Source organism: Podarcis erhardii (genome assembly GCF_964252035.2).
Source record: "Podarcis erhardii genome assembly, chromosome: 2".
Lineage (NCBI taxonomy): Eukaryota > Metazoa > Chordata > Lepidosauria > Squamata > Lacertidae > Podarcis > Podarcis erhardii.
Genome location: NC_138498.1, coordinates 30,485,951 through 30,509,756, shown reverse-complemented (window position 1 = coordinate 30,509,756; position 23,806 = coordinate 30,485,951). Strand labels below are relative to the sequence as shown.

General features: G+C 42.2%; 1 protein-coding gene across 1 annotated transcript in view; it reads left to right on the top strand.

Annotated features, from left to right (window-relative positions):
• The window catches only part of LOC309335093 (E3 ubiquitin-protein ligase RNF213-like), a 90,762-nt gene that overhangs the window by 31,294 nt on the left and 35,662 nt on the right, over positions 1-23,806 (top strand). Inside the window, exons 18-34 of the mRNA XM_081850037.1 lie at positions 494-677; positions 1,124-1,297; positions 2,434-2,592; positions 2,899-3,476; positions 5,443-5,605; positions 7,413-7,630; positions 8,510-8,650; positions 9,108-9,269; positions 10,021-11,155; positions 11,707-11,900; positions 12,049-12,201; positions 15,418-19,014; positions 20,367-20,503; positions 21,067-21,162; positions 21,474-21,592; positions 22,373-22,501; positions 22,627-22,706. Of these exons, the coding sequence (XP_081706163.1) occupies positions 494-677; positions 1,124-1,297; positions 2,434-2,592; positions 2,899-3,476; positions 5,443-5,605; positions 7,413-7,630; positions 8,510-8,650; positions 9,108-9,269; positions 10,021-11,155; positions 11,707-11,900; positions 12,049-12,201; positions 15,418-19,014; positions 20,367-20,503; positions 21,067-21,162; positions 21,474-21,592; positions 22,373-22,501; positions 22,627-22,706 (7,419 nt within the window). The remainder of the gene's footprint in view (positions 1-493; positions 678-1,123; positions 1,298-2,433; positions 2,593-2,898; positions 3,477-5,442; positions 5,606-7,412; positions 7,631-8,509; positions 8,651-9,107; positions 9,270-10,020; positions 11,156-11,706; positions 11,901-12,048; positions 12,202-15,417; positions 19,015-20,366; positions 20,504-21,066; positions 21,163-21,473; positions 21,593-22,372; positions 22,502-22,626; positions 22,707-23,806) is intronic.

The following is a 23,806-nucleotide window of genomic DNA, read 5'->3' as shown; positions in this document are numbered from 1 at the left end:
TGCCAATCAAGGCAGGCTGACAAATCATGTAACTGGGAGCCATTTTTTGTGGATAATCCCTGCTCAGTGACAATCCTAGGATTACAAAGTCATTCCTCAACTGTATTTTTGTCTCATCAAATTTAAATCGATTTCTGTTGCCATATAATTTACCCTTTGGGAAAGGACAGCAAATTATTTGGCAAATCTCACAATGAGCAGATCTGTGAAAGCAAGTTCCTTTTGGAATCTCTTGGATTGGGCTGCATTATGAATAGTAAACTTTTTTAAATGATGTAGCAAATTTGTGAAAATAAAATGACAGACTCATCGCTATCTAATGCTGCCAGGTCTGGCCTGCCCGTGAAGCAATGTGAGGCAGTTCCCTTAGCGACAGGCTCTGGATACCTGGAGAAGGTGTTTGCCTTCTCCAGGTATCCAGAACATTTGCATTGCCTCTAGCGGCAAAACATCCAGGGCCCTGAACCCTCTACATATTTTGTGTCTTATGTAGGAACAGACTAATCTCCTTGAACTGATATCCCATTACAATCTGAGCAAGCTGGGTAAACTTGTATCTGCTGCCATCATAAAATCATGGCCAACTGATGTAGCAGGGAAGCCTATAAGAGATTTGGAAGGCGTGCTGAATCATCTGCTTGTTTGGCCAGACATCAAGCATCTTTTTATCTTCAATGGTAAGTGCAGCTATCATTTAATGGGTAAAGTTCTGGGAGCAGGTGGGAAATATCTTATTATTGAAAGGAGCACAGAGGGTTATTTAATATCAAAACAGAGTTGGATAGGAGGAGAATTAGTATTGGACATTGTAGAAAGGAAAAGTCAGTTAAGGTTTAGTAACTGGTAGAGGATTTATGCTGAAACACAAATATTGTGTGTATTGGAAGAGTATGATGTTGCAGGCTATTGCAGTTCTTTTATATTTTATTTCTTCTGACGAATAATGGGTCACTGTTGTTGTAAGTAGGGCAACAAACTTTCAAACTATGTGTGTAGAACAGAGAGAAGAAAGGAAACCTAAAGGGGTCACCTTGCTTCCAGCTACCATGGGGGATGAAGTTATTTTAGCACCTAAGGACAAAGGTTGTTTGCTTGTTTTTAAAATACCTGACTGATCTAACAGGTGTGGTTGGAAACATTCTGGACCAACTTACTGAAGAAGCCCAAGAGCTAATGGCCAGCGCTGACTCTGTATATACAAAGGTTTCTGATGAACTCATGACAGGCCATATCCTAGTTAAACATTTAGAGCTGGTTTTAAAGCACAAGAAGCAGTTTCTGTCCATTTGGGAATTAAGTAAGTGTGTTTATCTGTATATATAAATGGAGAGATGGGTAAAATATAGAACCGAAGTCCAGTTAAGAAATGCTAATAAATATTACTCAATTAAAGCATATCCATTTAATGTCAATTTGAATTTGCATATCATTTTAAAATTGCATTTCTGAAGCAAATATAGTGGCTTTGTGTTTAGTTGACACATGTATTTTAGCTGTCATTTGCCAAATTCACATTTTGTAGTAAGCCAAACTATTGCTCACCAGGACCATGTGAATTTGTGAATTAGAGAGGAGTTTGCAGCCTGGTCTATTTTACTCCCATTCCATGCTGAGCTAAGCTAAGGTTTGGTTTAGTGTATTGCCTGAGCCCAGGATTATGGTTAAGCTCCTCCTCATTACAGACTGTAGTCAGTGTTCGTTCCATTCTCCAGCACCTCACACATTTGCAGAGTCCCAGTAAATCATGGCTTACCATGACATGCAAACTAGTTTCACATACATTTAGCATGCCTATTGTGTGTGAAAGATGGGAGAATATTTCTTCTAAGATAGTGATTGCTGTTTGTAGCCTTTTATAAGGATGGGGTGGGATTCAGCTAATGAGCCCTACCTGTGGAAGCCTTCTCAAGGACTTCCCCTAGCACAGTGGACCTTTTTTCACATGTTCCTCCCCCTGTGTCTCCCTCATCCACTCTCCTTCCCCCCCCCAAAAAAATGGCTCAGCGGGTTGGGAGAACCCTTGGAACAGCATGCAGAGAAAGGAGAAGGGCATATTGCTCCATCAGACAAGCAGAAATGCTTACACTGACAGAGCAATCTGCTTACCACTGTGTTGTGTTACTCCTGCTATATTAAAGATATTCCTTCTTAAGAATGAGTGTGCCCTTTGGTTGATCTTTGTTTTTATCCAGTCGTGGGATAGGAGACAAGGGAAGCACTTAAGCCTCACTTGGGCTCAGAGTGGCTTGTGCATGTAATGCTAAATCACAGTTTATTTGTGCACCAGCTGTTAGGAAGCAGAGTTCTGGAATGCCCTTGTTCTTTAAGAGCTTATTTGGGAGATAGTGAGTCCAAGTTGGAGATCTAATTTTGTAAAAGGAAAGAAAATGGGGATTTTGTGCAGGTGATGGTAATTGGCAATTTTCATTTCAGGGCCCAAGCATATTTCGCTGTTTGATGAAAAAGAGCACAGATCAAAACTAGAAGGAATACTTGACTTGAGGCTGCAAGAACTACTGTGTGTCAAGAGGGAGAAAAACTGTTTGGAATCCCTCTTGAACATGTGCAGGAAAGTGCAAGAGTATATAAAAGGTATTTTTAAAGGGGGAGGGTAATTTTAAAATTCTGGCTCTGTTAGTTTTCCTTTGCAAAGATTGTTAAAGATTGGGAGTGGAAATAAACTGGGGAATGAGAATGTCCCAGAACTCTCCAACATCAGAAAAGCAGATTGATCCAAGTAGAACAATTGGGTAGAAATTGCAAATTGTTCATTTTTTAAACAAACGTCACAGTCTGGTGTTTGATGCTGCAATGTGAACCATTGTATAGCAAACATAAGACCCACTGAAGTTTTTTTTTGTGTGTGTGTCCAAGTTCTAATTTTCTCTTTACTTTCAGTGGATATTGCTGAAATAGAGCAGAAGCACAGTGAAAACCTGGCCTCAAAAGCACTGGACGATGTTGTGAATGTGAGAGACATTTCCCACAGTGCTGATAAAATTGAGACATATTACCACCTGAGTCCAGCCCTGAAGAAGATAGCGGAAATTGTGAATAACTTTAAAGAGAGTGACGTCTTCCAGTACTGCTGGGAGTGGGCAGCCAAAAAACTTGTCGTTGATGAAGATATTGCTGCTCTGGATCTTGATGAAGTGCCTCCCTCTCTTTTTGATCCTTGTTACCGTGAATTCTTGAGGCTGTATAACAGTCTGAAATCTGGAGAGCTCATGTTTTCTGAAGTAGACATGCTCTTCAGAGATTTTACTAACCGTTACGAGGATCTGAAAAAAGATTTTCAGGTTATGTGCAATCTACAGCGTCAAGATGGTGGAGAATGGATAGATGAGCGGATTCAACAAATCCAGCAATATCATGAATTGCATTTGGCCATGGACTCTGCTAAGGTTATCGACAAGGTCAGGGAAGGTTTGAATCTCTCTGGTGACTTCAGAGTCTTGCAACAGTTACTTAACTTTGTAAGTATATTTCTTTGAAACCACTGTTCGAGAGCTTATCCAGTAAACTTGGGTAGCTTCATTCTGTTCAAAAGTTGATAGTGTGCACTTTTCATTTGGGTCTATACGTTATCGCAGGAACACAAAATGTGGATTACATATAGAGTTGTTTAGTACTTTGGCTTTTTGGATCTCTTTAATTTCTTTAGCATGGTTTTTCTGCACTGAAGACAAGAGAGGGTTTTTTTTTTTTGTAATTACACCCCATTTGTGAATTGCTTTCCCCAAGGATGTCCAGCCATTAGGTCCACCCCCCCCCCCATTCCTAGTTACTTAATACTGTCAGGCATTTGGTTTATAGAATTTTATAATCATATTAAAGAGGCAATTGTATGGGTTGGATTCAGTGTAGCTGCTTGCAAGACAGAACAATCCTCTCTCCTCCTACTGTGTACTGTATAAAATGCAGGGGCACATAGGAAGAGGAGAGGGGAAAGTCCTTTTGCATTGGTGGAACTTTTTCTCACTTCCCCTAGCACGCCAACTTAGTTGAACCTCCCTATACTGTATTTCTATTCCGTACTGCAGAACCACCTACACGCAGTATGCAATTTAGAGGATATGCACACCACTTTAAGACACGTATAACTTATGGCTCAATTTGCCATGTGGATATTGTGTAACTGGAGAAAGCAAAACAAAAAAACAAACTTTTAAGGGCATTTTGACTGGCAGAAAAATAATCTCTATGCTACTAAATAGTCTATCTATGCTACTTAATATAGTTTTGGGAGTCAGGTGTGTCCTGATCAGTGGCGTAGCGTGGGTTGTCAGCACCCGGGGCAAGGCAAGTAATTTGCGCCCCCTAACCCGTGGATTTGCCCTAACCCCAGATGTTGCGCCCGGTGCGGCCGGCCCCCCCTGCACCCCCCACGCTACGCCACTGGTCCTGAAGAGTATTCATCCACGTGGTATCTACTGAGTAGTGGGTCAAAATGTGTAGCAACCAGTGCAATCAGGATATCAAAGGGCAGATAAAACTAGCTACTTACCTCATGGTAACAGTTTGCAAATTTAACTGCATGTGCTGTTCATTTGCCATATCTAGTCAAGTTTAGCTCACTTGCATCCCCACAAAGAGTCAGAAGTAGTAAGGGTGTGGTGATATTGAAATCATAGCCATTGTAGGCAGCTTGGGAGGAAGGGGTTGGCTATAAATCTAACAGAATAAAAGATGTGCCTAGGTGCTACAGGCTTTCATCTTACCTACATGGCTTTCACAAACTCTGCATTAGAGTTACAGGAGGCTACTATGTCATAAGGTCGCTTGCCATCTACTCTATACTCTGAGCAGCATTTCCAAAATGTTTCATCATGGGATGGCACGTTACCATAGTTCCCCCCCCCCCTTGTAAAGACAAGGGGATTCCAGTTCCTGGGAGATTTTCCTTTCACTTTGTATAGAATCTGTAATAGTTGCAGCATTCAACAAATTTCTCTCTATAAAGCAGCCTAACTCATTGTTTTCCGAAAGGGAAAAATATATATAAATAAATGTTCCCCTGCTGCATGGATGCCATGGTAATATCTGATTCAATTTCCGATGTAGATATTGTGGTTCCACTGGTTTGGACAGCTAAACATGGCTTCTGTCTGATTTTATGATTTTATTCATTTTCCTTTCTGCCCCCCCCCCAATAAAAGCCTTCACAAGCAAACAAAAGCCTTAGTTGCGGTCAGTGGGGCAGCAGCGGTAGGTTGACCCTGATCCCTTGCCATTGGAACACTGAGTGCAGCTGCAGGTTCCTGAGAGGGGCGAGGTGTGGGGAGCCATTCCAGTGTTCCTAGAAGGAATCATGTCTGAAACAATCCATGATGCTTCCTCTTGAAACCCAGCACCATGGGGCTGAAAAATGGGAGATGGAAATCAAGGGAAAGGTTTTGCACATCCTTAATGTGCAGTACAATCCTATTATTCCCTTTTCAGGTACAGAAATTCCAGTTTCAGGAAGAGAAGCTCTCCTTCATGAGTCTTGAATTGATGCGTGTAAAAAAATGGCTGCAAGACATAACTGAACCACGTCGTAGGTGCCTCGAGGAGCTGGCACTCAGGAGGGATTTTGTCAGCTGGGTCAAAGAATCCCTGGAAGGTAGAACAGATGTGCACCTGCTATTCTTGTTTCTAAAAGTCTAAAAAGTTGCTTAGACATATGATATACACTTGTACACTGTTATATTATGTACAGTGGTACCTCTGGTTATGTACTTAATTCGTTCTGGAGGTCCGTTCTTAACCTGAAACTGTTCTTAACCTGAAGCACCACTTTAGCTAATGGGGCCTCCTGCTGCTGCCGCGCCGCCGGAGCACAATTTCTGTTCTCATCATGAAGCAAAGTTCTTAACCCGAGGTACTGTTTCTGGGTTAGCGGAGTCTGTAACCTGAAGTGTATGTAACCTGAAGCGTATGTAACCCAAGGTACCACTGTATAGGTGTATTACATGATGTATTTCCTCATTTTGTTTTCTGTACAAGCTGGCACCTGCAAGATGTCTCAGTGCAGGAGGGACCCTAAAATGGAATATTGTATTGTCCATTTCTCAGCAACTGACTCCTTTCTCATTCCCTTGTCTCATGCTTCCTGTTTTTCTCCCTTAAATTTCTTATTTCCTTTCTCAGTGGGGAACACATAGCTCTACACTCAAGACACATATGCATGTGCACACAAACTTAAATGTTGGCCGCGCATAGGAAGGAGGATCTCTTTCCACTTCATGTCTCCATCATATTTTTATTTGTACAGGCAGCCTTATCTTTAAATGAGACATGCACAAGGTTGAGAGAAGCAATAATTTCAGCAAGAAAAATTATTGAACTAACAACACTTTCCATAGCAAATTATTTTCGTAGTTTTTACTTGGACAGAGTGGTTTTAAGAATGGATCCATCATATATTCCCAAAGTGAATTATTTTTTGCATAGGTAACAACTTTTTTTGTCCTTCTCCCTCACATCCGTTGGAAAAAGCATGGCTTTCCTTGGACGTATGGAGAGCACTGAAAATGCATTTCTGTGTTACAGGTTTTGTTCTGTTAATGAACTCCTTATTTTATTATTTTTCATCCCAACACACTAAGGAAGGTGCCCAGTTCCACTTTAGCAAGGTTGATGTATTATGCTAGCTTATGAACCCCTCAAAATTCCTGTTTGAAAAATCACATTTCAGTGCATTCAGGGTGGCTGTGACTATGGCAGCTTCCTCAGCAAATGTACCTCTTAATGGAGTGTGTGGGGAAGCCGCATGGGCAACTTCAACAATGTTTATGAGGCATCATAAGATTGGTAAATATGCTTTTCATGAGGTGGCTTTTCATGAGGTGGCTTTTGGGAGGCAAATCCTCCAGCAGGTTCGTTAAGGGGAAGTCATAGAATAGAGAGCCCACCCAATTGAGATCTTACCTTTATTCAATCCAACCATGCCACCTTTGGAAGGAACAATTGTTCTCCTCTGAAGGGTGCATCTCAGAAGTGTTGAACACATGGCATGGGCCCAACCTACGATCTAGCTTCCTTATATAGGTTTAGAGAGTGCATCAAGGTTTTCCCAGTAGGTCTCCATGAAGCAGACTAATGTTTGGGGGGCATGGCCAATTGGCAAAGAGCAAGATGCATTTCCTGTTTTTAATTTGAGAGGGCAGCATAGCCCACAATGTCATGTTTTTTAGAACCTCTGAGAAACACCTTTCAGATTATCACAATAGTTTTTTTGCCTCCTTGTGGTTTACTCTACTTCACAACTTCACATAAAAAGCAAAGGAAGCAAACATAAGTAATGCAGGCTTTGTGTCAAACACTGAATAAAGATGTAGGTCCTGGTAGAAAGACATGGAGTACTTCCAGGGGCGGTACTTATAGACAGTAAACTTTGGGGTGTCTTTCAATTTGTTTATTTGCCTTAGATAAGAATGAGCTGAAGGTATTTGTGGACTTAGCTTCTATCTCCGCGGGAGAGAATGACATGGATGTGGATCGTGTGGCTTGTTTCCATGATGCTGTCCTTGGCTACTCCTCCCTGTTGTATGACTTGAAACGGGAATCGGGATTTGGGGAGCTCATGAAGTGCTTGAGGAAACTTTGGAAAGCCCTGGAGAGTGACAACAACCTTCCAAAGAAACTGGTAATTCCTGCAGTTGGACCTTCGTTCATCTGTGTATATCTGCTCTTATTAAGCTGTGCATTTTATAAAGATACTGCATCCAGTGTGAGTTTAAAGGTAAAGGGACCCCTGATCATTAAGTCCAGTCGCAGGCGACTCTGGGGTTGTGGCGTTCATCTCACTTTACTGGCCGAGGGGGCCAGCGTTTGTCCGCAGACAGCTTCCGGGTCATGTGGCCAGCATGACGTAAGCTGCTTCTGGTGAAATGAGCAGTGCATGGAAATGCTGTTTACCTTCCCACTGGAGCAGTACCTATTTATCTACTTGCACTTTGACGTGCTTTCGAACTGCTAGGTTGGCAGGAGCAGGGACTGAGCAACGGGAACTCACCCCGTTGTGGGGATTCGAACCGCCGACCTTCTGATCGGCAAGCCCTAGGCTCTGTGGTTTAGACCACAGCGCCACCTGCATCCAGGTGTGAGTTTACTGTAGATATATTGAAGGGTAGAAAATTATTGGTGTGGACATTGAGATTTTGTAGGGATATCCACCTTGTAGCTACTTAAACCTACATTCTGCAGAGTAGTGTGTGCTTTGTATGTGAATATAATTTATGCCTGTGCTCTATTCTACCGCATACACTGCAGTTTTGTGCATCATACCAGCTGGTGGGTTCAGTAGCTACTTTTAATTTCATGAAATATCTCTGGGCTTCACAGCATAGAATAGCGGAACAGAAATCTTCCAGATTCAAATAATCATGTCCTTGAGTGAGGATTGTAATTTAGCAACACACCATGCTCCCTTGTCATCTATGGCTATGCTATTATCAGCATATGATTTGTTCTGGGATAAAGTATGGGACTAATTTAGAGTATATCTTCTTCCTAAACCCTACAGCGTGATTCTGCAAGATACTTGGAATGGCTAAAAACAATAAAAGAGAGTCATGGTTCTGTGGAACTGTCATCTATATCACTGGCAACTAAAATCAATAGCAAGGGAATCTACCGAATTAGGGCGCCAGCAGAAGGCCGGAAGGTGAGACCATGCTTGTAGTATATTGTCCCAGTTTTTGTAACCTTTCTCCTCGTCTCTCAGTAGCTATTTTTTCTGTACACCACACCCAACAAACAGCTTGCTATAAAGTGAATGATATAACCCTTTCTAAGCGTCTCTTTCAATAAATTGCTTCCTTTATCATTTCCTGGTGCCTGTCTGTTGCAACACCATTAAGTCGATCAGGGATTTCCTCCCATAGTGTTCATGAGTGTGAACTTGAGAATTCACTATCACAGAGCTATTTTCTGTTGGTGGCATTTGCCACAACTTTTTACTGGCATCCTTCCAAAGACATTGCCCTCATAATTTGGTGCAACCCTCTCAGTATTTAGCATAAACCTATTTACCGCTGACAACTGCTATCTCTACATATAGTAGGGGGGGGACCTTGTATGACATCATAAGGAAGTAAAGCAATGATTAAATTTATTTCTAGGTTTCTCTGGATACTGTCCTGTGCCTGACTATCTCAGAAAGTCACGGTGGCCAAGAAGAGGAACGGCAGTACTCCCTAGAAGAACTCCGAGAATTGATGAATAAGCTGATGCTGATGTCAGGCAAGGTAGAACAAGGTGCAGAAGTAGAGAAGTTTTCTGAGGTCAGTTTCCAGGCATAATTTCCTGTTTGTATTTTGAAACTCATATTGTCCTTTGAGGGATATGTGGTGGGGGACAAGAGTAATGGGGTTCTTCCTTCAGTCATGCTGCATTTCTGTGTCCATTGAGAGATTGTAGAGATTTCAGAAAGTGTTTTTTTCCCTGAGATGTAAAATACAATTTGAAACGTCACAGAAGTTTGCATCACATTGAATTGTGATGATTTGTTGCTGATTAGGATGTTCCTTTGGGAATTGAATGGCTCCATCATTTGGCTCACTTGCCCTTTCTAAATTTCAGTGTTCCTGATAAATTTTAAAACAATTAAAATTTTACACCCTGAATGCCCTTGGACCAGAGCTTGTTGGCTGCTTGCCTGTACAGAATGTTGAAGGGAGAAAGGTTGAAGAAAATTCAGGGAGTAAATGTCCCCCCCCCATTATTTTAATACATATTGTGAACCCCTTTGAGCTCTATAAATGAAAAGTGGTGTGTCAGTTTTTAAATCAATAAATGTTAGGAGAACCAGTTTTTGATACCGCCTTCATGTATTTAGGTTAACCAGTTTAAAAGTTCAATATGGCCATAGTTTCAGCTGGTGTAGCTCTGTCTCTAAGCAAATGGAGTTGGCCAAGGCTAGTTTAGGCATTCTAGTAGTAAGGGTGGCAATGGGTAATGCATATTTCACATTCATTGGTGGTGTGCTATTTAGATTTATTGCTCTGTCTTCTGCTGTGTTTCTTCTGCACCCAGGTATTTTCTAGTGTCCAGAGGCTTGCACTGTCTTTCATTGACCTTCATTCTGCTGGAAACATGCTGTTCCGCTCTTGGGTCGCTAGTGTATATTGCTCACCCAACCATGAATTCTGCCTTTGCATGGATTTCAATTTAAATTCTTCTTCTGTCCTTATTGGAAATGGAGATGTCACAGATGTTCTGCCACTCATTTGCCGAAAGATGGAGAGTTTCCTGGAAAAGTGGAACCAGTTTATGTCAGAGAAGCGATCCCAGTACTATTATTTGAATTACTATATGGCAGAACAGTTTGTATACTTGTGCAAGGAGCTTGGCTCAAAGTGCCCCAGTGAGGCTGCCTTAACGATGCTGTCATTTATAAAGCACAACTGCAGCAAGCAAGATATCCAGGAGGTCTCCCGCCAAGTATCATCTAAAAAAGCAAAGAGGAATTTTGCCGATTTATTTGGGCCGGTGGCAAGAGGGAAAGAGTTGGCTGTACAACTGGAGTACATCTGGGAGTCGTACATGGGAAATATGGGCTCATTCCTTCCAGACTGCCTGGACATTGAAACCCTTGGCATTTACTTGGCCACCCTGGCAGATCTGGAGAAGAGGAGTGTTATGCGAAAATTGCCACAAGGACTTCATGCTGGCAGGCCTAACCTCATTCTCTGTCCTCGCTCTGAGGTGTTGGCTTCGGCACTGGCCATCTACATGAACAGTCCTGGGGAGATGCTACCCTCTTACGATGAAGTCCTGCTCTGCACACCACAAACCAGCTATGAACAAGTGGCGCTGTTTTTGAGGCGGTGCCTCACTCCAGGCTATAAGGGGAGGAAGATTTACACCTTGCTGTTTGCAGATGAGTTGAGCTATGATGTTGGCTACAGGTCTGAGGAACTTTTCCAGAGTCTTCACTTAAAGCATCAGGATAATTATAGGCTAGTGATTCTCTGCAACTGTGAGAGAGAGCACTGCTATGTCCCTTCTGTCTTCAGCCAGTTCAAAGTTCACATGATCCCTCAGCAGCCCCTGAAGGACATTCAGGGCTACCTTGGGAATCATTACAAAGCAACACAAAGTTCATCGGCTTCTGTCTTCAAGGGCCAAATGTGTGTTGGGATTGTAGCTTCTGAGAGAGCTGGAGTAGGTGAGTGAACTAAGTACATCTAGTTTTCCATCTATGTTTCAGAATGGGTAGACTAAAACTTGAGGGTATAAAACATGGTCTGTTGTTTTTCCTTCTGTGATGCTCTTTCAGCTTGTGACTGGAAAGATCAGCACAGGAATAATGAGGGGCAAGGGGCACATTACACAGCAGGCTCAGTGTCTGTCTAAAAGAGTAGTTTTACTTGAACAGTATTTCAGCCTGCTGTTTAGTATTTTTGTCCCTGGCTTAGACATAAATGTTGGAAGGAATAGTACCTCTGTTTACAGAGATATTCCAAGATGAAAACCAGAGGTTACAGTGCAGGTGGCGGCAGCTGTGACTGGTACATTTTGGGATAAACAGTTAGTACAGCTCTAGCTGAAGACTGTATCCAAGTATTTGTTGGATCAGTTTCTCTCCCTCACCCAGATTCTTCCTACTTGTTGCTCAGCAGAAGCCCATACTATTGAGTGCTCTCAGTTTCAAACCAATCCATTGTGTGCCTGCTGTGCCCATTAATAACTCAGATATGTTTTTATTATTAACAATAGGAAAATCTCTCTATGTAAAGAGGCTGCAACGGAAAATGGAAGCAAAACTACATCGCTCTGAAGTGCCATTAAAAACTATTAGGTTGATAGACCCCCGCGTGGATGAAGGGAAAGTGCTGAAGTCTCTTCTCCCATACCTGCACCCTAAGTACCAGGAACAGCCTATGATATTTCATTTTGATATCACTTCTTCAGTGAGTATAGCATGGTTTTGGCAGAACTTTGTCTCCTTACCCTACCCCTCACTTAATAAAGTTGGTTGTTATTGGTTGGTTGGCAACTCAATGAGGAGGAAAATTTCATTTGTCTTTTTAAAATTACTACATTTCTGTATTTTCCTAGGTTCATTCTGGAATTCCAGAATTTCTGTTCAAGCTCTTAGTTTTACAGTACCTGGCAGATATACATGGGAAACTCTGGCTGCGGAAACAGTGTCATTTGTATGTTGTAGAAATTCTTCAAACATCTTCATCACCAAGAAAACAAACTAGATCTGTAAGTACCTATGGGTATTGAACTACTGTCTCCTAAATTGTTTGTTGTTGTTTAGTCGTTTAGTCGTGTCCGACTCTTCGTGACCCCATGGACCAGAGCATACCAGATACTCCTGTCTTCCACTGCCTTCCGCAGTTTGGTCAAACTCATGCTGGCAGCTTCGAGAACACTGTCCAACCATCTCATCTTCTGTCGTCCCCTTCTCCTTGTGCCCTCAATCTTTCCCAACATCAGGGTCTTTTCCAGGGAATCTTCTCTTCTCATGAGGTGGCCAAAGTATTGCAGCCTCAGCTTCTGGATCTCTCCTTCCAGTGATCACTCAGGGCTGATTTCCTTCAAAATGGATAGGTTTGATCTTCTTGCAGTCCATGGGACTCTCGAGTCTCCTCCATCACCATAATTCAAAAGCATCAATTGTTCGGCGATCAGCCTTCTTTATGGTCCAGCTGTCATTTCCATACATCACTACTGGGAAAACCATAGCTTTAACTATACGGACCTTTGTTGGCAAGGTGATGTCTCTGCTTTTTAAGATGCTATCTAGGTTTGTCATTGCTTTTCTCCCAAGAAGCAGGCGTCTTTTAATTTTGTGGCTGCTGTCACCATCTGCAGTGATCATGGAACCCAAGAAAGTAAAATTTCTCACTGCCTCCATTTCTTCCCCTTCTATTTGCCAGGATGTGATGGGACCAGGGGCCATGATCTTCGTTTTTTGATGTTGAGCTTCAGACCATATTTTGCGCTCTCCTCTTTCACCCTCATTAACAGGTTCTTTAATTCCTCCTCACTTTCTGCCATCAAGGTTGTGTCATCTACATATCTGAGGTTGTTGATATTTCTTCCGGCAATCTTTATTCCGGCTTGGGATTCATCCAGCCCAGCCTTTCGCATGATGAATTCTGCATATAAGTTAAATAAGCAGGGAGACAATATACAGCCTTGTCATACCCCTTTCCCAATTTTGAACCAATCAGTTGTTCCATATCCAGTTCTAATTGTAGCTTCTTGTCCCACATAGAGATTTCTCAGGAGACAGATGAGGTGATCAGGCACTCCCATTTCTTTAAAAACTTTCCATAGTTTGCTGTGGTCGACACAGTCAAAGGCTTTTGCAGAGTCAATGAAGCAGAAGTAGATGTCTTTCTGGAACTCTCTAGCCTTCTCCATAATCCAGCGCATGTTTGTAATTTGGTCTCTGGTTCCTCTGCCCCTTCGAAATCCAGCTTGCACTTCTGGGAGTTCTCAGTCCACATACTGCTTAAGCCTGCCTTGTAGAATTTTAAGCATAACCTTGCTAGCGTGTGAAATGAGTGCAATTGTGCGGTAGTTGGAGCATTCTTTGGCATTGCCCTTCTTTGGGATTGGGATGTAGACTGATCTTCTCCAATCCTCTGGCCACTTCTGAGTTTTCCAAATTTGCTGGCATATTGAGTGTAGCACCTTAACAGCATCATCTTTTAAAATTTTAAATAGTTCAGCTGGAATATCATCACTTCCACTGGCCTTGTTATTAGCAGTGCTTTCTAAGGCCCATTTGACTTCACTCTCCAGGATGTCTGGCTCAAGGTCAGCAACCACACTACCTGGGGTATACGAGACATCCATTTCTTTCTGGTATAGTTCCTCTGTGTATTCTTGCCACCTCTTCTTGATGTCTTCTGCTTCTGTTAGGTCCTTTCCACTTTTGTCTTTTATTATGGAAAATTTTGTACAAAATGTTCCTTTCATATCTCCAGTTTTCTCTGGTTTTTCCCATTCTATTGTTTTCCTCTATTTCTTTGCATTGCTTGTTTAAGAAGGCCTTCTTGTCTCTCCTTGCTATTTTTTTTGAAATCTGCATTCAATTTCCTGTATCTTTCACTATCTCCCTTGCATTTTGCTTGCCTTCTCCCCCCCGCTATTTGTAAGGCCTCGTTCGACAGCCACTTTGCTTTCTTGCATTTCCTTTTCATTGGAATGGTTTTTGTTGCTGCCTCCTGTATAATGTTACGAGCCTCCATCCATAGTTCTTCAGGCACTCTGTCCATCAACTCTAAATCCTTAAACCTATTCCTCACTTCCACTGTGTATTCACAAGGGATTTGATTTAGATTGTATCTTACCGGCCCAGTGGTTTTTCCTACTTTCTTCAGTTTAAGCTTGAATTTTGCTATAAGAAGCTGATGATCTGAGCCACAGTCAGCTCCAGGTCTTGTTTTTGCTGACTGTATAGAGCTTCTCCATCTTTGGCTGCAGAGAATATAATCAATCTGATTTTGATGCTGCCCATCTGGTGATGTCCATGTGAAGAGTCGTCTCTTGTGTTGTTGGAAAAGAGTGTTTGTGATGACCAGCTTGTTCTCTTGACGAAACTCTATTAGCCTTTGCCCTGCGTCGTTTTGAACACCAAGGCCAAACTTGCCAGTTGTTCCTTTTATCTCTTGACACCCTGCTTTAGCATTCCAATCCCCTATAATGAGAAGAACATCCTTCTTTGGTGTCATTTCTATACGGTGTTGTAAGTCTTCATAGAATTGGTCAATTTCAGTTTCTTCAGCACCAGTAGTTGGTGCATAAACTTGGATTACTGTATGTTAAAAGGTCTGCCTTGGATTTGTATCAAGATCATTCTATCATTTTTGATATTGCATCCCAGTACAGCTTTCACCACTCTTTTGTTGACTATGAAGGCCACTCCATTTCTTTTACAGGATTCTTGCCCACAGTAGTAGATATGATGGTCATCCAAGCTGAATTCACCCGTTCCCATCCATTTTAGTTCACTGATGCCCAGGATATCAATATTTATTATTGCCATCTCATTTTTGACCACATCCAACTTACCAAGGTTCATGGTACTTACATGGTTCTTTGCTAGTACACCACTGAAAAACCCTATTGCAAAGCTCCCATTTTTAATGAGTTTAATGATTTCTAACATAATCATGTATTTATGGAATGTTGATATTAAAATTGTATGTGTGCTAAGATAACTGATATTTTTTAAATTATCCAGGAAAATAGAATGAATGAGAAGCAGTATTAACTCATCAGTTTAAAAGTTTAAAAGCTGTGGAAAAATTATCAAAACCAATAGATAGATAGATAGATAGATAGATAGATAGATAGATAGATAGATAGTATGAGTGACCAAGATGTGTGATATTGGGATAACCTTTCCCTTCTCTCTCTCTCTCTCTCTCTCTCTCTCTCTCTCTCTCTCTCTCTTAAAAAAAGTATTTTCCAGGACTGAAGTACAACTTCATGGATGTCTTCCCCAAAGTAACCTGCAGATCTCCCAAGGAAGTCCTAGAAATGGACATGCAGAGGAATCTGTCCTATGATTGCTCAGACCCAGGTATAGATAAGGAAGTGTTCCGTAGCGAAGCCTTTCAGAGACCCTACCAGTACTTGAGAAGATCTAGCAGCGGAGATTGTCTCGACACATTCCAGTATGAAAAAGGCTCTGTTGAAGGGACACCAGCAGAGTGCCTGCAGATGCTCCTGATCCATTGTGGAGTGATAGATCCTTCCTGGTCAGAACTGAGAAACTTTGCTTGGTTTTTGAACCTTCAACTGAGAAATTGTGAAACATCGGTGTTCTGTAATGCTGCTTTTGTCAACGACACTTTACATGGCTTCAAAAATTTCGTGGTCACATTTATGATTTTAATGGCAAAGGATTTTGCTACACCATCTCTAAACATTTCTGATGAAAGCCCTGGGAATCAGTCTTTTGACATGGAAGGAGTCACAGAAGAAGATCTTGCTCCATTTCGTATTCGGAAGAAGTGGGAGTCAGAACCCCACCCATATATATTTTTCAATGCGGATTCTGTATCTATGACATTCATTGGCTTTCATCTCAAACCCAGCGCTAATGGTGGTATTGATGCCATCAATCCCTTGAATGGGAGTGTCATCAAGAGAAATGTAATGACAGCTCAGCTATACCAGGGGTTGTGCCTTCAGAGAGTTCCCTTCAACATTAATTTTGATGCACTGCCCAGACATGACAAAATTGAGAAACTTTGCATGGTTTTAGGAATACAGTGGCCAATTGATCCTGATGATACGTATGAGCTCACAACAGACAATATGCTAAAGATCCTTGCCATTGAAATGCGATTCAGGTGTGGTATTCCTGTTGTCCTCATGGGAGAAACTGGCTGTGGAAAAACCAGGCTAATAAAATTCCTGTGTGAACTACGTAGGAGCGGTGCCAATGCCGATAACATGAAGCTTGTCAAAGTCCATGGAGGCACCACAGCAGATGCAATCTATGCCAAAGTCAGGGAAGCAGAAGACATTGCTATTGACAATAAACAACAATACCAGTTTGACACCATCCTGTTTTTTGATGAAGCCAACACCACTGAAGCTGTCAGCAGCATCAAGGAAGTCTTGTGTGATCGCACAGTTGAAGGACAGCCTTTGGTCCACAACTCAGGTTTGCAAATCATAGCTGCATGCAATCCTTATCGCAAGCATACAGGGGAAATGATTCAGCGCTTGGAATCGGCTGGCTTAGGCTACCGTGTCAAAGCAGAGGAGACCAAGGAAAAGCTTGGCTCCATTCCTCTTAGGCAACTGGTATACCGTGTCCATGCGCTCCCTCCTAGCATGATCCCTCTAGTGTGGGATTTTGGACAGTTGAACAACGTTACTGAAAAACTCTATATACAGCAGATTGTGCAAAGACTTACTAGGTCAATACCAATGTCTGATGTTGAGCTCCAGTTAATAACAGATGTGCTTTTTGAGTCTCAGACGTATATGAGGCAAAGGAATGATGAATGCAGCTTTATCAGCCTCAGAGATGTGGAACGCTGCGTGGAAGTCTTCAAGTGGTTCCACAGCCACAGTGAACTACTAATGAAACATCTGGAGAAGCAAGTTGCAGAGAGGAAGGCAGCTAAAGGTTTTGTCCAGCGAGACCCAGTCCTTTGGTCCTTGGTACTTTCAGTGGGTGTTTGCTACCATGCTTCCCTGGAAAGGAAAAAGGAGTACCGTAGAGTCATCAGCACCATCCTTCCAGAGCCATATGATGATGAAAAGGGAATCCTTGAAGAAATTGGCTTAGTTCAGGATCTCTTCTTGAGTGACCTACCTCTGAGGGAAACGATTGCCAAGAACTTAGCACTGAAGGAAAATGTTTTTATGATGGTTATCTGCATTGAACTTAAAATCCCCTTGTTTCTCATCGGCAAGCCTGGCAGTTCCAAATCTCTTGCCAAAACGATTGTGGCTGATGCCATGCAAGGCCAAGCTGCATATACTGAGCTTTATAAAGAACTGAAGCAAATCCATTTGGTGTCCTTTCAGTGCAGCCCACACTCTACCCCTGAGGGAATCATCAACACTTTCAAGCATTGTGCTCGCTTCCAAGAAGGAAAGAACCTAAAGGAGTATGTCTCTGTGGTGGTGTTAGATGAAATTGGCTTGGCTGAAGACTCCCCCCAAATGCCTCTGAAGACCCTTCACCCGCTCTTGGAAGATGGCTGTGTTGATGATGATCCACTCCCTCATAAAAAAGTTGGCTTCATTGGGATCTCTAACTGGGCGCTGGATCCAGCTAAGATGAATCGAGGCATCTTTGTATCCCGTGGAGAACCAAACAAGAAGGAACTCATAGAAAGCGCAAAGGGTATCTGCTCTTCAGAACGCGCCGTCCTGCACAAAGTTGACCGTTTCTTTCCCATCTTTGCAAGTGCTTATGAGGAAATTTGCAAGACCCAAGGCAAGGAGTTCTTTGGGTTGCGTGATTATTACAGTCTCATAAAAATGGTGTTTGCTTTAACCAAAAAACTGAAAAGAGAGCCAGCTCCCCGTGAACTAGCAGAGATAGTTCTCCGTAATTTCAGTGGCAAAGAAGGTGTTGAGGCCTTGAACATTTTTATGTCTAGGTTCTCAGAAAAAGGAGATGTCATCCGTGAGGACATTGGTACAATTGATCTAGTTCAGCAGAACATTTACAGTGACTATGAGGATGGTGAATGCCGTTACCTGCTGGTGTTGACAGAAAATTATGCAGCCCTCCAGATCCTGCAGCAGGCTTTTTTCAATGGTACACAGCAGCCAGAAATTATTTTTGGTTCCAGTTTTCCCAAAGACCAGGAATACACCCAGATCTGCAGAAACATCAACCGAGTGAAGATCTGTATGGAGACAGGGCAGATGGTCATTCTTCTCAACCTGCAGAATCTGTATGAAAGCCTCTACGATGCCCTCAACCAGTATTACGTTCAACTTGCTGGTCAAAAGTATGTTGACTTGGGCTTGGGGACCCATCGAGTGAAATGCAGAGTGCACCCTAAGTTCCGTTTGATTGTCATTGAGGAGAAAGAGGTGGTCTACAAACATTTCCCCATCCCGTTGATCAACAGGCTTGAAAAGCACTACCTAGACATCAATACCGTGTTGGACAAGAGGCAAAGAGACGCTGTGGAAGAATTGAAGAAATGGGTGGAAAGCTTCACAGCAGCTGAAACTGAAAAATACTTTATGGGCCAGCAGAAATATACACCTTCTGATGTCTTTGTTGGCTACCATCCTGACACCTGTGCCTCAGTTGTCTTGCAGGTGACGGAGAAGCTGAAAATGGATGCTTCCCCTCAGGAACTGATGCGAAAAGTACAAGAAGAAGCCAAGTTGGTCCTGTTAAACTGTGCAACGCCCGATTCTGTAGTCCGCCTTGGTGATTCACGGCTGGGTTCCTTTCTGGCAGATGACTTGGCCAAGGTATACTTTCAGCAGCAACATCACACTTCGCTTGCAGAGTTCCTTCATGCTTGTCTTGAGACAGAGTCTAGGCGTCACACAACCTTTATTGAGGTGAGTTCTGAAATACTTCTTTGTTCTTTTTTTAATACATTAGGAATTTTGCTCTCCTGAGATGGCATTAGAACTTTAATAATTCTAGACTACACATGGGAGCATATGTATCAGAAAATATATTTCTCTTCACCTTGGAGATCATTATTCTATATTGTCAGAAAATGTTGAGTCAAAAGTCTGGTCTGAGCTATATTTTACTGGTTGTACAAAGGTTCAATATATTCCTCATGGGTAAAAGTGAAGCAGCCATTACCAGGTGTACCTTCATTAAATTGTCCATCAAGCAGTATTTACAGCAAGGTAAAATGTAGCTACTGGTCCAGTTCAGGTGTAATGGCGATATACGGTTTGTAAAGAGAATGTGCTACAGCAAGCCTTGGGCTTGTGTGTGAAGGAGAAGGGAGGAGAGAATGCAAATCTAAAGCATATTGTAGATGCCTCTCATAACAGCAAACCAAGTTGTATTGTTTTATTTGATCTTATTCAATATGAAACAGTGAATATCTTGCTATCCGCTTCGCCATGGGTGTTCCATGTGCCAGAAACATTTTGAAATTAAAAGTTCAAGCAGCAGATACAGGTGGCAGGTGATACAATTAATTTTGCTTTTTTGGCAACTCAGATGCCAGCATTCTTGGTGTCTCATATGTGGCCAGAGATCTAGAGAATCCAAATGAGATTTATTTTGCCCATGTTTGTTGGTGGAATGATTTCCTAGTGCTTCCTTTGGCAGTGGAAAGACTGTCCAAGAAATTAGCAACGTCTAGACTGCTTGTCAGGGTAAAAAGTAAGGCATCTGAATACTACTCAGCAGATTATACCTTTTCCTTCAAACAGGAGTTGCATTTCTTTTTTCCTCTCTGCCTCCCTTTTAATTTTATTTTCATTCCCATCATGATCTAATAGGATTTTTGTTGTCAAATAGGTTGTAGTAGTTGACAACCAAGTTTTGGGGATTTGTTCTAACAGAAATGTTGGGTTCTTGATTGCTGTCAGCATCACTCAGTTCCTAAGAGCAACTCAAGGTCCTCCTTAGTGCAGTGTTTCCCAACCTTGGGCCTCCAGATGTTTTTGGCCTACAACTCCCATCATCCCTAGCTAGCAAGACCAATGGTCAGGGATGATGGGAATTGTAGTTCAAAAACAGCTGGAGGCCCAAGGTTGGGAAACACTGCCTTAGTGTATGTGGTGCTGGTGGGGCTAACCTTAATTTTATTGGACATTAGACTACCATGCAATATTGCTTCATTTTGTTTCAAAAGGGTTTGCTGTGTGCAGTTGTGCAAAAATCTTAAAAGGCTTTGTACATCTCTGACAGAGAAATCTCACATTTTTCTTTACTGTTTCAGGTTACAACTTTTTCTAGACTCCTGACTGCGGCAGACACAGAGACTTTGAAGACAGAACTATGGGACAATGTAGGCATTCCAAAAGTTCTTTTCTTGCAACAGTTTGACACAGAACATTCCTTTTTGAAAGAAATTCGGTGAGTGGCTTGCGTTTCTCGGTCCACTTGGTTTGTAGACCACATTGAAGATGGCAGTAACAGAATTTTTGAGTGAAACAGATGGGTAGAGAATAAGTATGGGCTTGTGGTAGCATTTAAGGTTATGTTATAGATTCAGATTGCTGGGATGGATGGAAGTTGATATTTATTTATCTATCACCCACCCTTCACCCTAAGGTGCCGTGGTGTGTGACAACATTAAAAACAACATATAGTCATAAAAAGTGGGACCTAAAAATATACAAGAGTTGGGTCTTCAGCATTGTCTGGAAGCTGTAGAATGAAGGTACCAGACACACATCTGTGGGGAGGGAGTTCATAGCTTAGGGGCAGCCTTTCCCAGGCCACCACCACCACCACCCCAAACCTACCAACAGAACCCCCTCTGCAAGCCTCAGCACCTGAGATGGTCTATAGAGAAGGAGGTGGTCTTTTAGATATTGGAAGTCTGGGTTCTGTACTGTTGTGTGTGATGATCCACTCTGTGCCTGAAATACAATACCCTTTTAACCATTCTTGTGACATCTGTTGTTTTCTTCCAGGAATTCTCTTTCTGTTGCATCTGGAACTAAAATACTGATTATTCAGACTGACTTTGAAAACGGATCTCTCAGTGCCCAGATTGTTGCCTCAGCCAAGTATGTTGCATAGCATGTGTTGTATTTTCCAGCTTCTTTATTAGAGCAGCATTGAACTCATGGCTAACAGTTACCACAATCTTTTTCAAGATCTACCCTTTTCAAGGTCTAGTAAAACACTTGGGGAAAGTGTGAGGGAAGACAAGCTTTTGTGTGAACCTATATGAACATAGTGGACATTTAAAACTTGGTGTTAGGATGGGGTGGAGAAGTAACCCTTGTAAGTGTTGCTATAATGAGATGTGATTAGGCAGTAGTGTCCTCTGTACTGCCGCTTGAAATTGCCGACAAGTGTTTCCTTTCCCTTACAGATACTCAGCTGTTAATGAAATTAACAAAATAGATCTGTGTGAAGCCTCAGTGTTTGTGCTCTTCATCACTAAGCTATCTCGCATTGAAGGAGGAAGTTCCTATGTGGGATTTCATGGAGGTAGGACTGCACAACTGGTGCAATGGGATGTAGAATAAATATGAGGTTTTCAGTGAGTTTGGAATGCTGTTGCAACTCGGAATAAATACCTGATATCAGCGCAAATAGAGAAGAAAATAGGGCTATTTTGTGAAGTATCAAATTGAGGTCCAGATTGAATCTTGTGGTCAGGACACTTCTCTAATAAATGCAATATTTGCTGTCTTTTGCTTTCTTTTGAAAACAATACAAAGAGAGCAGATGGGGTTAAAGGATGCGCATACTGTGAATACCTTTTGATGAATGATGGTATATAAGTCTAATAAATAAGAAATCAGTATTATTGAGCCTTTAGGTAGTTAGGCACATCCCTATCTGTCCTGCACTGGATTTTTCTTTTCTTGAGATCATCATCAGTTTTTATTTGTATGCCACCTTCCTACAGTTAAAAAAACAATGCTCAAGGTGGCTTACAGCATAACAAGATTTACATAATTTAAAAAGTCATAAACAAAAAATAAACCACATACAAAATACACAACCAAATGGGAAACAATTTCCACATAAATCAAAATCTAAAACTAAGAATAAAGCATTAATATCACAGTTTAAAATGACATAGGTAAAAAATAACAGCAATTTAAACAAAAACAAAACAAAATGGAGCCCTCTCTGCCCAGCAGCAGCAGCCCTTTATAGAGCCCTAGGCCAGGTGGTGAGTGGCAGGACTGGGGCCCTCAGGCGCTGAGCCATGATAACTTCACGGCAGTAGTCACAGAAAGTATTTCTGTCTATTGCTAGGAATGTGGCAGTCTGTGCACATTGATGATCTAAGGAGATCCAAGGATATGGTTTCTGATGTAACTTCCCTGAGGAACATAACCCTCAGCCAGCTGTTTTATGAAGACACGGGAAAGTCTGCACAAAAACGTGAGTGTAAGAATTTCAATAAGTAATGTAGCATTAACTTCTGACAACCTGTAGTCATTCCCGGTTTCCTTAATTTTATCAGTGAGCAAATTCCAACCCTATGCAATCTTCTGTATTATTTTCAGCCGTGATTATGGCAAAGGAAGAAGAACAAGATGAGGAGATGGATGTGGTATCAGCAGCACCCAAAACAGAAAGATTGGCTGTGAGTTTCAATGTATCTCCCTTTAATTATTTTATTTGGCTACCTTTGAAAAGAGAGAGTGCTTCCCCTCCCCCCTTATTCATGCTGAGGACAAATCAAAATCCCAGAGGTATTATTGTACTTGTTCTCTGTTATGGCTTCCCCTCCATCCCCCATCCCCCAAAATGGTATGGGAGTCTGCATATCTCCAAATTTTCTCAGGTGTAGTGAGGAAACATCTAATAAGCATGGATTATGCTTCCTCATACCAGAGGTTGGGTTCCTTTCCCTGTTTTCCTGGGCTTCAGCCCTTCTCCCGTCTGCTCTGCTATCTTTGCATGTTTTCTGCCCCCACCCCCACCCCCAGCCTTCTTTGCCTTTTTTCTTTCTCCCCTTATTGTCCATTTCTGCTCTCTTGCCTGTACATTGTTTCCGTGGCTTTCCTGAACAAACAGGCAGATCTGTAGTAAAAATGACCACCCATGTTAGAGTGGTGAAAACTTAAGGGGTGGGAATTCTGGCTGCTGCTGCTGCTGCTGCTGCCATGAAGCCTCCAAAAGCCAGTCTCTCCAGAACATGTGTTCCTCTGAGCACAGGGATCGCTCTGGCCTACCATTCCAATTGATCCCTAAGGGAAAGTCTTCCTCATCACAGAGGAACAGGTTGGCTACCTCCAAACTCTAGACACTAAACAGTTAGTTAGGGCCCATTTCAGCCAGCTTCCACCTCTGGGCTTCTACTGAGCCTCTCAAAGACAGTGGTGAATGGTATCACCTCAAGGGCCTCTTCTCTCCCTAAGAACTAACAAACCTTGTGATCATCCTCTGGGGTCCTTCTTTGTGTGTCTCCTCCATGAGAGGTCTGGAGGGTAGCAACATGAGAGCAGGCCTTTTCTGCAGTGGCTCCCCGTTTGTGGAATTCTCTCCCCAGGGAGGCTTGCCTGGCACCTTTGTTACATACAGTATATTTAGGTACTGGGCAAAAACATTCCTCTTCTCCTAGGCCTTTGGCTTATTAGCTAATTTATGGCCTTTTAAATTGTCTGTGTTTGGGTGGGGGCAGGTTATTGTTTTTGTTTGCTACTGTGTTATGTGTTGTAAACAGCCCTGTGATCCTCGGAT